Here is a 14,744-nt window from a genome sequence, read left to right on the forward strand (position 1 = left end):
TTGTTGAATGAACTGATGTGATAGGGGACTTGGTGAGGACCCGCCCCCACTTAGATAGCTTTAGAAGCTGTTGGATACTTCATCCCTCTGCGTGGTGCTGCAGACATGGAGATGAAGAGGTGGCCTCAGTGTGGGAGTAGAGGGGAGCATTCCCTTGACTGAGGAAGGAATGTTAGGAAAGAGAGCTGAGGCTGGGCGTGGTGGCTCATGTCTGTAAACCCAGCACTTTGGCAGGCCGAGGTGGGCAGATCACGAGGTCAGAAGTTCGAGATCAGCCTGACCAATATTGTGAAACCCCGTCTCTACTAAAAATACAAAAATTAGCCGGGCATGGTGGCATGCGCCTGTAATCCCAGCTACTGAGGAGGCTGAGGCAGTGAGCCGAGATCACGCCACTGCATTCCCGCCTGGGCAACAGAGCAAGACTCCATCTCAAAAAAAAAAAAAAAAAAAAAAAAGAGCTGAGGCCAGGCGTGGTGGCTCATGCCTATAATCCCAGCACTCAGCACTTTGGAAGACCAAGATGGGAAGATCACTTGAGCCCAGGAGTTCAAGACCAGCCTGAACAATATAGTGAGACCTTGTCTCTATTATCTCTAAAATAAAAAATTATTTAAAAAAATTTTTTTAAAAGAAGACCTGACCTGTCCATATCTGCCACCGAACACAGCCCAGACAGCAACCCCCAGCACCTCAATAATTGACTCCTCTCTGAAAGGCAAAGAAACTGCTTCCTGAGTCTGCTGCTACAAATTCAAGGCTCGGCGTCTGGACAATTTTTAACAGAAGCAGCCCCCTGCCGGGGAAACTTCTGGGGGCTTGGCAGAAGAGGCAGATGCCTTTTAATCTACCTCTTGCTCAATCCCTGTGATGTGAAAAAAGCCAGTCTGGACAAATTGTACAGGTCACAGTCCCCAGCTTGTGAGGGGCCTGTAGAGAATTCTCGGGCTCACAGAAGCTGTTGCTGCAGTAACCACTGCCGCAAGAGCAACTCTGGCAGCAGGCAGGTGCCAGGCAGCAAGCTGAGAGAACACTGCACAGATTCAAAGCGTCTTCAGATACAAGGCTTTGTTTGTGCACAGTGAACAAGGGGCATATTGGGAAAGCCTCCTTATATTGTCCACACTTCCCTGAATGTAAGGAGCCCTGTCCTCAAAATGGGGATCAGCAGGGCTCCTTTTAAGGCAAAGCAGAAAAAGTCCCAGTGGCCTGTCAGGGGAGACCAGGCACTTTGGCTGGAGCTAGGTGTTCTGGACAAAGGGCCATATTCAAGAACTTTGGGCCCCATTTTCAAGCGTAGGCTTAGGAGAAAGATGAATTCCAGGAAATCTGAAGCTGATGAGATATCTACTTTAGCATTGTGGCACGGGGAGGAGATGGAGGGTGTCTGAAATGGCCGGGTTATGTCGTGCTACAGGCAGAGACAGAGCCCCAGTGCCATTCCCTGGGGAGCTTTAGCCCTTCTCAAAGGTGCTACCAAGGCTGGTTTATTATGATTGGAGAAAGGAGGAGGCCTCCTTGACAGAGTGAAGTGCATAAAGCATAGGAAACAGACTACTGGACATGAGAAGTTGGGAACATCCTCCCTATGATTAACAAAATACAAGCCAGAGACCAGGCATGGTGGCTCATTCCAGTGCCTATAATCCCAGCACTTTGGGAGGCTGAGACGGGAAGATCGCTTGAGCCCAGGAGGTCAATGCTGCTGTGAGCTATGACTGCACCACTGCACTCCAGTCTGGGCAACAGAGGAAGACCCCAGGCTCAGCATATTCTCTGGGGTCCTGCTGAGAGTGAAAGCATATTCTGCTGCTAGTTGCTAGAGTTCTTGCTCAGAAAGTTGTTCAGAGATACAGTATTTCAGATTCCACAGCATCCAAAGATTTTTTTTTTTTTTTTTTTTGAGACTCTGTCCCCCGGGCTGGAGTGCAGTGGCGCCATCTGGGCTCACAGCAACCTCTGCCTCCTGGGTTCAAGCGATTCTCTTGCCTCAGCCTCCTGAGTAGCTAGGATTATAGGCGTGCACCACCATACCTTGGTAATTTTTTGTATTTTTGTACTTTTAGTAGAGACAGGGTTTTGCCTTGTTGGCCAGGCTGATCTTGAACTCCTGGGCTCAAGCGATCCATCCACCTCAGCCTCCTAAAGTGCTAGGATTACAGGCATGCACCACTGTGCCCAAGCTCATAGTTTCTATATTCCAAGAGTGAGCTCACAATCAAATGAGTCTTTTAACTTGTCCTGTACCCTGAGCAGAAAAGCAAGGCTGAAAAGTGAAATGGTTCCCACCTCAGTCAACTCAGTTCCCACATTAACTCGCAGCTCATCATACTACTTATGATTTCATCTTTCTATTAAGTACTTGAAATGGTTTTTATTATACCCTAAATTTTGGTAAATATTGGGTTTGTTTCTAGCTTCCCTACTGGTTCACCCATCCCTTTCCCTTGTCCTTGTCCTAGGACTGCACCAGAAGTAGAGGATGGAACAATGATCTTCCCACCTTCTGAAGGCAACTTTCTCATATGGTACAGAACTGGTACCAGCCTGGGGGATGGGAGGAGTCCCATGGGTCAGTCATCATCTGTGTCACTAGGGCCCATGTACTGGCAGATGGCATCGTAGTGAAGCTCCACCACCTGATTTTCTCTTGGCAGTTGCACCAAAGCCCGGCTCCGTGCTCTGTCCCGGCTCAGCAAATGTCCCACCTGGAACAGAAGTGAAGTGGAATCAGCAAGGCAAGCCTAGACCCTGGGACAGGCCCTGAACGACTCACAAACCTCTACTGCCAGGTCTGAGACTCACCCTTCCAGCCTGTGGGCCCAGCACCACCATCACACGGTCACCCTCTGCCTTGGGAACCAGGGTCTCCAGCATGTCTTCCCTCAGGCCTATGGATAAGGGAGAGGGGAGTGACGCCCACAGCAAGGACCAGCCCAACCAGCGTCCTGTCAGAAGGGCCTTTCCTGGCCAGGCGTGGTGGCTCACACCTGTAGTCCCAGCACTTTGGGAGGCTAAGTTGGGAGGATCGTTTGAGCCCAGGAGTTCGAGACCAACCTGGGCAAGATGGTCAGACCTCGTCTCTACAAATTTTTTGTTTTGTTTTTGTTTTTTGAGACTGAGTTTGGCTCTTGTTGCCCAGGCTGGAGTGCAATGGTGTGGTCTTGGCTCACTGCAACCTCCGCCTCCTGGGTTCAAACGATTCTCCTGCCTCAGCCTCCTGAGTAGCTGGGATTACAGGCAACCACTACTGCGTTTGGCTAATTTTGTATTTTTAGTAGAGATGGGGTTTTGACATGTTGATCAGGCTGGTCTCAAACTCCTGACCTCAGGTGATCCACCCTCCTCGGCCTCCCAAAGTGCTGGGATTACAGGCATGAGCCACCGCGCCCAGCCTACAAAAAATTTTAAAATTAGCCAGGTGTGGTGGTGAGTGCCTGCAGTCCCAACTACTCAGGAGGCTGAGGTGAGAGGATGGCTTGAAACTAGGAATTCGAGGTGGCAGTGATCCATGATGGTGCCACTGCACTCCAGCATAGGTGATAAAACGAGACCCCATCTCAAAAAAAAAAAGAAAAAAAAAAAAAAGAAGGGCCTTTCACCTGGCTGTGGTGGCTCATGCCTGTAATCCCAGCACTTTGGGAGGCTGAGGCAGGAGGATCACGAGGTAAGGAGTTCGAGACCAGCCTGGCCAATATGGTGAAAACCTGTCTTTATTAAAAATACCAAAATTAGCTGGGTGTGGTGGCGGGCACCTGTAGTTCCAGCTACTCAGGAGGCTGAGGCAGAAGAATCACTTGAACCCAGGAGGCGGAGGTTGCAGTGAGCCGAGATCGCGTCACTGCACTCCAGCCTGGGTGACAGAGCGACTCTGTTTCAAAAAAAAAAAAAAAGAAGGGCCTTTCCTGTATTCTCTGGAGCCACTCTACACCCTGTTGACAGATGGGAGTCCCACCACATCCATTTCACAGATGAGGTAACCTAAGTAGTTTACAAAAATCACTGTAATAAAGGGTGGTGGTGATAACAACAGGCACCTTTTATTGCGGGCATGTTTTAACCCCTGCCGTGCACTGAGAGCTCAATACACATTCCTTCACTAAGGCACCAATCACAAGAGGAAGAAATAGTAAATTCCATGCTAATTTGACAGACCGGAGGCCGAGCGCGGTGGCTCACGCTTGTAATCCCAGCACTTTGGGAGGCCGAGGTGGGAGGATCACTTGAGGTCAGGAGTTCCAAGACCAGCATGGCCAACCTGGTGAAACCCTGTCTCTACTAAAAACACAAAAATTAGCCAGATGTGGTGACGCTTGCCTGTAATCCCAGCTACTCGGGAGGCTGAGGCAGGAGAATCGCTTGAACCTGGGAAGTGGAGGTTGCAGTGAGCCGAGATCATGCCACCACGCTCCAGCCTGGGTGACAGAGTGAGACTCTGTCTCAAAAAAAAAAAAAAAAAAAAAAAAAAAAAAGAAAACTTGACAGACTGGGAGAGCGGGGCTCAAGATAACCACCATCATGGAAGTGTCTAATGTTCTGTAAGAGGATGCCAGGCCTTGCAAAATACCTGAACTCTGCCAAACCTCCCAGCTTTGCCTGGGCCAGGCTCTGGGCCTAAAACACTCTTCTTGATCAACCTCCAGCTGCCATCGCTCAAACTCACCTTCCAAGACTCGGCCTTCATCTGTCCGACATACACAGGTAGCTGGGCTTAGGACATCTTCAATTATCATCTGGGGATACAGGTCAGGGGGATGTGAGATTTTAGAGAGGTAGGGAGGCCCAGTCCCTAGGAGAGGGAGAGGGAGTCAGGCTGCAGGGTTCCCACCTTGGTGTTGTAATATTGGCCTCCTTTGTACATGTTGTCCACAAACCGCACGCGCAGGTCCCTGTGCAACCAGTGCTGACTCCTGGGGGCTGCTTTCTCACTCTTGGCTGCAGGCCCATCCTGTCTGTGGAGAAGGTGCCAGCACCAGGCTTAGCTCTTCATCAGATGCACTTTCCAGTTGCCCTCCCTTTGCCTATGCTATGAAACCCACCCACAATGCAGTTCCCAGTTCTTTCTATGAGCCTGCCTTGCCTCGGAAGCCTTCCCTGGCTGCTCGAGTCTACCCACAGCCCTGCCTTCTTGACTCCTCCCGCACGCTCAGAGTCCCACCGGTCTGGAAGGTGTTTCCGCTTCCTCTCTGAGTTGTCCTGCTGGATGTGGAGTTCTTGATTCCAGAGGGTCTTCCGTGATGAGGCAGTTCCGTTCTGTTGCCCTGGGGAAGGAAGTTTTGCTCACCTGGCCTGTTCAAGAGGTTATGAGGAGAACCAGGACAGAGCCTCAGTGTCTCACTGCCCTTTCCTTCCAAGGCCATGTCTCAGCCTAGAGCCACCTCCCACCTGCCAAAGTGCCCCTCTCACCCCTCAGGCATTTGCTAGAATGCCTTTCCCCCACCTCTCAACCATTTCAGCTTCCTTCAGGAACCCTCCCGCAGCCAACCTAGTCCACACCAACAAGGCTCACCTAGTGTGGACTAGAGATTCCCAGAGAGCTCTGTCTGTACCCATTTGCCAAACTGCCCTGTCCTACCGAAACGCCTTCGCCTGTGCTGGTCTGTCTGCCTAGAATTCCTTCCTTCTTGGTCACACCCTAATCCTAGCAGTTCTCACTCCCTAGTAAAAGAGAGGTTCATCACCCTAAATGGACAAAGATCTCAAAGGTAGGAATTGGTTTCTGCACCTGTTTCTTCTCACTCAGAGACAGGCTACAGACCCAGGGGTATGACATCGACCTTTCTCCAATCAAATGGAGTAAGTCACTTATGTCCATTCTCACCTCCTGACCTCTGATTGGAAGTCATATCTGCCAGGCACACTGCTGCCCCTCCCTGCTTCAGATCTAAAACCATCCCATTAGCCAGGCCCTGCCACCCCTAGGAATGCGTTGCCAACTCCCCTAGCTCTACAAGAGGCTCACTCACTGAGATCCAAGGTGTTCTTGTCAAACTCCTGCTGGGAGACATGCCGCAGGCAGTACTCACTAACAGTCACCACCCGGTTCCCCACAGCCAGACGAACCATGGCCCGAACATTGTCAGGATCGAGGCCTTCCACCTAAAGTGTTGAGGGGAAGAAGTCAGGTAGGGGTTGTGGACTCCACCCACATTCCTAGGACCAAGATGTCAACCCCTTACCTCTAAGAGGCCTGCTTCCTCTGTCTCCCCAACCAGACTCTGACCCCTAAGAAGTGGGACCAGGTCTGGTTCCTGTGTCTCCCTCAGCTGACTGTGGGGCTTCCTTGGATCCTTTAAGCATTTAATCTTCAGGGACTTGTGGCATATGGCATTCTCTTCCTTTTAGCTGGGAACTGAGGCTCACGAAGGCCAGCAAGTGGTCCTGTGTTACTGAGTGAGGCAGTGGGCCAAGCAGACCTAAAAGACTAGGAGTCCCAGCCTTTCTACCTCAAATCCAATTATTCCTCCATCTGACCCTCAGATCAACCTTCCCTGCTGCCTGTTTTGGGCTCCCGGGATATGTTGGTTCCTTACCTTCCCATAGAGGCCTCGGTGAGGGCCAGAAAGAACCACCACAGCTCCTCCAGGCACCAGCCCTTGAGGCTGATCTTCCTTATCTTTGTCTTGCTCCTCATCTGGCCTTGGCATGCGGGAGGGGCCAGTGGTCAAGGCCTGGGCCTCGGTCAGGTTGGCACCCAGACCTAACCCCTTGGGCCTCAGTGAGTTGACACGGGGCTTCACTACTCTGCAGGGAGGAATATGGGTTTGTTGGAGAGGAAGCAACAGTCTTCAACACCTTATTTACTTCCTCTTCCTGCCCAAACCCGCCCCACCCGACCCATTGACATTTTCTTTTCTTTTCTTTTTTTTTTTGGAGACAGAGTTTTGCTCTTGTCATCCAGGCTGGAGTACAATGGCTAGATCTCGGCTCAGTGCAACCTCCACCTCCCGGGTTCAAGTGATTCTCCTGCCTCAGCCTCCCGAGTTGCTGGGGTTACAGGCGCATGCCACCATGCCCGGCTAATTTTTGTATTTTTAGTAGAGACAAGGTCTCACCATGTTGGTCAGGCTGGTCTCGAACTCCTGACCTCAGGTGATCCGCCCTCTTTGGCCTCCCAAAGTGCTGAGATTACAGGTGTGAGCCACCGTGTCTAGCCCCCACCAATATTTTCAAGGTTGCCCTTTCTGATCTCATATTAGGACTGTTTTTGACCTACAGAAACCGCAATTTCATTTGGTTCAACCTAATAACATGCTGCATATACCATCTATTATATAATATCTACAGTGAGATCAGAGGCAGATCGCTGTAACCAAATATACTATTTCTACAGGGGAAATCATATGAATATTCACACCAAGCAGGAGAAACCGGATTATAAATACTCAACATGGTTGGGCATGGTGGCTCATGCCTGTAATCCCAGCACTTTGGGAGACTGAGGTTGGTAGATCACCTAAGGTCAGGAGTTCAAGACCAGCCTGGCCAACATGGGGAAACCCCATCTCTACTAAAAATACAAAAATTAACCAGGCGTGCTGGTGCATGCCTGTAATCCCAGCTACTCAGGAGGCTGAGGCAGGACAATCACTTGAACTCGGGAGGTAGAGGTTGCAGTGAGCCGAGACTGCACCACTGCATCCCAGCCTGGGTGACAGACAGAGACTCCATCTCAAATACAAAAAAAAAAACAAAACAAAAACAAACAAAAAAACTCAACGCCAATTCAGGTCATATTTGGCTGCCAATGGGTTATGAAAAAATGAAAAAATGTTTGGTTTTCAGAATTCTTGAGTTTGCAATTGCGAAGAAAGGGTTGCAAGTCTGCATGACAATAGCAAATGTTTAGTCTACACTTTCTTGGGGTCAGGGCCTACTGTATGTGCTTTATGTATATAATTTCTTTTCCTTTTTTTTTTTTTTTTGAGACGGAGTCTCACTGTCACCCAGGCTGGAGTGCAGTGGCGCAATTTCGGATCACTGCAAGCTCCGCCTCCTGGGTTCACGCCATTCTCCTGCCTCAGCCTCCTGAGTAGCTGGGACTACAGGCACCCGCCACCATGCCTGGCTAATTTTTTGTATTTTTTTTTAGTAGAGACAGGCTTTCACTGTGTTAGCCAGGATGGTCTCAATCTCCTGACCTCATGATCCACCCACCTCAGCCTCCCAAAGTGCTGAGATTATATGTGTGAGCCACCGCACCCGGCCCTACTTTCTTTTCTTAAAATTAATTAATCTTTTGTAGAGATGGGGCCTCCCTATGTTGCCCAGGCCAGTCTCAAACTCCTGGAGTTAAGTGATCCTCCTGCCTCAGTCTCCCAAAGTGCTGGGATTACAGGCATGAGCCACTACCTGGCCTATGTGTATAATTTCATTTAACTCTCACAACAGACCTATGAAGTCAGTACTATTACCCCCATTTTTCAGATGAGGAAATTGATGTCCCTAGAGGCAAACTTTATATAAATAGGATTCTATTAGAGTTTCAAAGGGCAAATGGGAGTTTAAAACAGTAGTGGAAGGGGCTGCTGAATTAGTTAGGGCGATAATGTATCCTCCCTCCCTGCCTAGGTGGTTCTGGTTTGGCAGTGACCCTGGGGATCTTGATTGCAGCCTGATCTATCTGTCCCCTCGCCCCTATCCCAGAACTCACTGATTGAAGGTGCGGCCGATGCCCTCACCAGGTTTCCAGCCCATGCCCCGCAGCATGGCCAGCCCATAGGCCTCCACCGGGACCGCCTCATAATTAGCTTCCTCTGGCACCTACAGGTTCAGGTAGAGGAAGGAGGGTCAGGCTTTGCTTACACTGGGTCTCCTATTTGAAGTGCACTTGCTGCCCCCCACTGGGAGACCTGCTACGTGTCTTTTCCAATCAGCTCAAGGGTGAGTTTTGATTTCCTCTTTCCATCCCTCACTGTACTCCTCCATGTTCAGTCCTTCAACAAATATAAAATAAAGCACCTCGTCTATGGCAAGTACTGTTCTAGGTACTGGGGATGAAGCTGTGAACCAAACAGACAAAAACCCCTACCCTTGCAGAGCTTCTGATCTAGTTGTGGAGACATACTATAAATAAAACCCAGAAAACATGATATGTCAGGTGGTGACGTAAAGAACAAGAAAACAGGGTAAGAAGATGCAGAGGGATGGAGAGGGAGTGCCACTGGGTTGACATTTAAGCAGAGATCAGGAGATGACAGCAGAGGGAGCCATGAGGATATGAGAAGAAAGTGTCCCAAGCTGAAAGCATAGCAACAGCAAAGGCCCTGAGGCCGGACAAGGCTTGGTATGTGTGAGGGGTATCATGAAAGTCACCATGACTGAAACAGAAATGGTGAGAGTAGACAGCACAGAAGGGTGGGGAAGAGACCAAATCAGGAGAGCTGGGCAGGAGTCAGAGGACCTTGAGCCAGGTGGGAGCCACAAGAGGGACCAGTGAGGAAATTACTCTAACAGTCCAGATGAGAGATGCTGGTGGCTCAGCCCTTTGCAGTGGTATTGGTGGTGGTGAGAAGTGGTCAGTTCTGGGTGTCATTTTGAAAAAAGATGATAGGATTGTGCTGGCAGATTGTATGGGGCATGAAATAAAGAGAGGAATTGAGGATGACTCCAAGGTTTTCTTTTCTTTTTTTTTTCTTGAGATGAAGTCTTGCTCTGTTGCCCAGGCTGGAGTACAGTTGCACGATCTCAGCTCACTGCAACCTCAGTCTCCTGGGTTCAAGCGATTCTCCTGCCTCAGCCTCCCAAGTAGCTGGGATTACAGGCACGTGCCACCATGCCCAGCTAATTTTTGTATTTTTACTAGCGATGGGGTTTCGCCATGTTGGCCAGGCTGGTCTTGAACTCCTGACCTCAGGTGATCCGCCTGCCTCAGCCTCCCAAAGTGTTGGGATTACAGGCGTGAGCCACCACGCCTGGCTGACTCCAAGGTTTTTATGCTGAGTGAGAGGAAGGATGGATGGAATTTTTGGTCACCTGATATGTAGAAAGCTGCAGGAGGAGGTTTATAGAGGGAAAAATTAGAAGAATGAGGCCAAAGCTGGAACAGGATGAAAGGATGAAGAGGGAAGTGAGGATCTTTTTTTTCTTTAAAGATGAAGGAGCTGGGCACAGTCGCTCACGCCTGTAATCCCAGCACTTTGGGAGGCTGAGGTGGGTAGATCACTTGAGGTCAGGAGTTCAAGACCAGCCTGACCAACATGGCGAAACCTCGTCTCTACTAAAAATACAAAAATTAGCCAGGCGGTAGTGACACGTTTCTGTAATCCCAGCTACTTGGGAGGCTGAGGCAGGAGAATCGCTTGATCCTGGGACCGGGAAGTTGCAGTGAGCCGAGATCACACCACTTCACTCCAGCCTGGGCAACAGGGCAAGACTCTGTCTCAAAAAACAAAAAACAAACAAACAAAAAAAAGTTGAAGGAAACCAGGGCACATCTGAAGGCTGAAGAGAACAGTTCAGTTGAAAGAGAGAGTGGTGTGGGGCTGTAGGAGAACTAGACTCCAAAGAAGCAGTGCAAGAAATTTATGAAAGAAGAGGTGAAAAGTCAGGTCTGTGGGTATGAAAGACAGACTTGGTTACTTCTGTAGACATGCCTCTCACATCCCCTCGTCACCTCCCATCATCACTCCTTCCCATTCACTCCAGATACACCACATGTTGCCTCACTGATGGACACACACCACATCGATTTTCTGCCACTATGCCATTGCTTGGGCTGTTACTACTAAAAGGAGTACTCACTCTGTTCTTCCCTCTCTCACTAAACCCTACTTATCCTTGCAGACCACTCTGGTCTAAGTCCCCAGCATCTCTAGCCTGGACTACTCATCCCCTTGCTTCCACCTTCACTAATGAGTCTGTTCACAGCTGCCAGAGGGATGTTGTCAAATCATAAATCATATTTCATCTATGCTCAGGGCTTGTCCAGGCTCTCATCTCACTCAGAGTAAAAGCCAAAGTCCTCACAATGGCCTACAAGGCCCTGACTGGTCTAGCACCCCCATCACCTTTCTGACTTCGTCTACTACCCCTTCCCCTTACTCATTCCACTTCAGTCACACTGGTCTCCTTGGTGTTCCACAAACACTCTAGGCAGTGTCTACCTTCAGGGCCTTTACATTTCCTGTTCCCTTTGCTGCACACCTCATTCAGATAATCCTAGGATTCGAGTACGTTTTTAGCATCCAGATATCCAGATTCATTTGGTAATGCTTCCAAAAAGGATGACAGGAGAAGGGGCAGGTGGCGGACCTCTAGCACACACACAGACTTTCCCTGCTATGTGCAGGGACACAGCCTGGCAGACAGGGCAAAGAAAGGCTGGGGCAGGAGGGGGACAAGGGGCCAGCTCACTGTCTCTGCCCGGGGTTCGCTGTCTGCCCCTTCCCCGCTGGGGGTGCATCCTTTCTGGATCATGGGGATAGCGAGCGTGGGGTCGACACCCGCATTCTCTCTCTCTTCCAGAGACTTCTTGGATTCTAAAGGAAGAATAGGAGGGAGCAATGAAGTCTCACTCTATCCTTCCACCTTCTTCCTCTTCTTCCTTCACTGGGGAAGGGTAAAGGGGCATCACTCACCCTCAATGAGCTCCTTCACAGCCTGGGACAGCACCCCATCCGCCAAGGCCCCAGTATCTGTGGATGGCCCAGGGGGCCGGGCTGGTGGCTGCCTGCAATGGCCATTCTGGATCAAAGGGATGACGAGTTCCTTGGGGGCCTCCTGGGGCTTCACACTGATGTGGACACAGAGGGGTGGGGTTGGGAGAATGGCAGGGCCAGTGGGTCACACTCCTTCATTCAGAGAAAACACAAGAGCCAAACTCACTCCAGCCCCACAGACCATGTCTTCCCTACTCCATGTCTGGATCTCCTGTACCTCTCTGATCGCGCATTCTTTGGATTATCTCCCCAGTGCCCCCAACTCGTAAATGTCAGTGCCTTCGAGAAATAAGTCCTGGACTCTCTGTTTAACTCAAGACCGGCTTCCACAATGGCCCACAAATCACTATCTTCAGCCCAGACCCTCCCCAGCTCCAGGTTCCCAAACAGCTTCCTAGATGCCTGATTCTCTTCTGGAAATCCCTCCCTCAGACCCCTCAGACTCTCCTCTCCTCATTAAGCTGATGGTAGCCTCCATCATCCTGAATCTGCCGCTCCATCCCGTTCCCCATATCGGAGAAGCCTCACCACTTCAGCTGAGACACTAGCAGGTCCTGTCATTTTCTCATTCTTTCCTTCTCCCAGAACGCACAGACCTCAGTGTCTTCAAGTCCTAAAGACACTTCTTCTCAGTAATACATCCTCTCTTCGCAATTCCCATGGCTATCAGGCCCAATTTCCTCACCCCCTCCTATAAACTCCCGCCTTCTGGCCTCCACGAATTTACTCAGGCTGTGCTTCAGGCTTAACAGGTCACTGTCACCAAGACAAACAACTGAGATTCCTCCCTCCCGCTTACGCCCACCGCAGAGATTTCCAAGGGGTGAAAGACCCGGCGCGTCACCTCTGCAGCTCCCTCCCTTCCACGGTTTTCAAGAAATCCTTCTCCTCCGGAGATGGCCCCGCGCCGTCTCCCGAGTCGGCCAACCGCCTCCGTGCGGACGTGCGAGTGAAGCCGAATGAAATTGGGGCAGTGGAAGCAGCCGTCAGCGGCAAAACACCCTCTTCGGAGTCAGCCATCTTGCTCCTTTTCCCAGGCCGGCGCGCTGCTTGCTGGGAAATTTAGTTTGGGTTCAGATGGCTAGGGGCCGGCCAAAGCGCGTAAAAACTACTTTCCCATCAACCACTGTGGCACCGGCGGGAGGGGGCGGTAAGGGGCCGTGGGAAGTAATTGTCGCTCTTTCAAACGTCGTGGGAGCGCGTCGCGCCAAGCGCCCAGGGAAATGTAGTTTTTTGTTTGTTTGTTTGTTTTTTTAAGATGGAGTCTCGCTCTGTTTCCCAGGCTGGAGTGCAGTGGCGTGATCTCGGCTCACTGCAACCTCCGCCTCCCAGGTTCAAGCGATTCTCCTGCCTCAGCCTCCGGAGTAGCTGAGACTATAGGCATGCGCCACCACGCCCGGCTAATTTTTGTATTTTTAGTAGAGATCGGGTTTCACCGTGTTAGCCAGGATGGTCTCGATTTCCTGACCTCGTGATTCTCCTGCCTCCGCCTCCCACAGTGCTGGGATTACAGGTGTGAGCCACCACGCCTGGCCGGAAATGTAGTTTTTAGCGGGGTAGGCATGGTAGAAGGTGGATTCATTCTTGCCAGGCATTAATTCTTCGTGTAGGCGTTTGACAAGTATTTATGGAGCGCCTAATGTATGCCCTACTTATGTGGGAAGTGTTGATAAAGTAAATCATTTAGAAATAATCAGCTGGGTGTGGTGGCGCGCACCTGTAGTTCTATTTACTCCTCAGGCTGAGGCAGGAGGATGGCCTGAGGCTTGGGAATTCGAGGCTGCACTTAGCTCTTATTGAACCACTGCATTCCAACCTGGGTGACAGAGCGAGACCCCATCTCTAAAATAGAAAAAGGTCGGGGGCGGGGAGGATGGAGCGTCAGTTGTGTACAATAATAAATAATAGACATGAAATAAATAATAGACATAAAAAGCCCCGTCTCTACTGAAAATACAAAAATTAGCGGGTCGTGGTGGCTCATGCCTGTAATCCCAGCATTTTGGGAGGCCGAGGCTGGTGGATCACCTGAGGTCAGGACTTTGAGACCAGCCTGACTCATATGGTGAAACCCTGTCTCTACTAAAAATACAAAAATTAGCCGGGCGTGGTGGCGGCGCCTGTATCCCCAGCTACTTGGGAGGCTGAGACAGGAGGATTGCTTGAATCCGGGAGGCAGAGTTTGCAGTGAGCTGAGATCCTGCCACTGCACTCCAGCCTGGGCGACAGAGCGAGACACCGTCTTAAAAAAGAAAAAAGAAAGAAAGAAAGAAAGAAATAGTGCCTACTGGCCAGGCTCATACCTGTAATCCCAGCACTTTAGGAGGCCGAGGCGGGCGGATCACTTGAGGTCAGTAGTTCGAGGACCAGCCTGGCCAACATGGTGAAACCCCATCTCTACTGAAAATACAAAAATTAGCAGGGTGTGGTGGCGCGTGCCTGTAATCCCAGCTACTCGGGAGGTTGAGGCAGGAGAATCGCTCGAACCCGGGAGGCGGAGGTTACAGGGAGCCGAGATCTCAACACTCTGGCCTGGGCTATAGAGTGAGACTCAGTCTCAAAAACAAAAAAAAAAAAAAAGAAAGAAAGAAAGAATAGTGCCTACTGATGTCAGATTTTAATACTCAACAAGGCACTAGATTCAAATATCAATAAAATAGGCTGGGCACAGTGGCTCATGCCTGTAATCCCAGCACTTTGGGAGACCAAAGCAGGCAGATGACCTGAGGTTAGGAGTTTGTGACCAGCCTGGCCAACATGGCAAAACCCAATCTCCACTAAAAATACAAAAATTAGCCAGGTGTGGTGGCACATGCTTGTAATCCCAGCTACTTGGGAGATGGAGGCAGGAGAATCGCTTGAACCTAGTAGGTGGAAGTTGCAGTGAGCCAAGATTGCCCCACTGCACTCCAGCCTGGGCAACAAAGCGAGACTCTGTCTCAAAAAAAAAAAGAAAAGAAAAAGAAAAAGAAAAAAAAGAAAAAAGAAACTTGTAGTCTAGTAGGGAATACAGACATTTAAATACATATTTAAAAAATATAGCAGCATGTGCCGAGCTTAGTGGCTCACGTCTGTAATCCCAGC

General features: G+C 50.2%; 1 protein-coding gene across 3 annotated transcripts; it reads right to left on the reverse strand.

Moving 5' to 3' along the window:
- Positions 1-2,359: 2,359 nt before the first annotated feature.
- Positions 2,360-13,004, reverse strand: GPKOW (G-patch domain and KOW motifs). Of its 3 annotated transcripts, none has more exons than XM_024240986.3 (11): positions 12,505-13,004; positions 11,580-11,734; positions 11,356-11,480; positions 8,654-8,763; positions 6,534-6,744; positions 5,967-6,099; positions 5,159-5,261; positions 4,829-4,952; positions 4,664-4,733; positions 2,806-2,891; positions 2,360-2,708 (listed from the first exon to the last, which is right to left on the reverse strand). In XM_024240986.3, the coding sequence occupies exons 1-11, from the start codon at positions 12,678-12,680 to the stop codon at positions 2,574-2,576; spliced, it is 1,428 nt and encodes a 475-aa protein (XP_024096754.1). In that variant the 5' UTR covers positions 12,681-13,004; the 3' UTR covers positions 2,360-2,573. The 3 variants fall into 3 exon arrangements, with proteins under 3 accessions (XP_024096754.1, XP_024096753.1, XP_054400512.1); XM_024240985.3 differs by having other exon boundaries at positions 5,117-5,261; positions 12,505-12,707; XM_054544537.2 differs by having other exon boundaries at positions 5,081-5,261; positions 12,505-12,707.
- Between the last annotated feature and the right edge of the window lie 1,740 nt (positions 13,005-14,744).

This window comes from Pongo abelii, chromosome X (assembly GCF_028885655.2).
Source record: "Pongo abelii isolate AG06213 chromosome X, NHGRI_mPonAbe1-v2.0_pri, whole genome shotgun sequence".
Classification (NCBI taxonomy): Eukaryota; Metazoa; Chordata; class Mammalia; order Primates; family Hominidae; genus Pongo; species Pongo abelii.

Coding starts and splice junctions, on each gene's coding strand:
- GPKOW (XM_054544537.2), bottom strand. CDS start 12,680: ATGGCTGACTCCGAAGAGGGTGTTTTGCCGCTGACGGCTGCTTCCACT. Junction 8,764..11,355: donor GCGAACCCCGGGCAGAGACA/GTGAGCTGGCCC, acceptor CTGAACCTGTAG/GTGCCAGAGGAAGCTAATTA. Junction 4,734..4,828: donor GCCAATATTACAACACCAAG/GTGGGAACCCTG, acceptor CTGTATCCCCAG/ATGATAATTGAAGATGTCCT.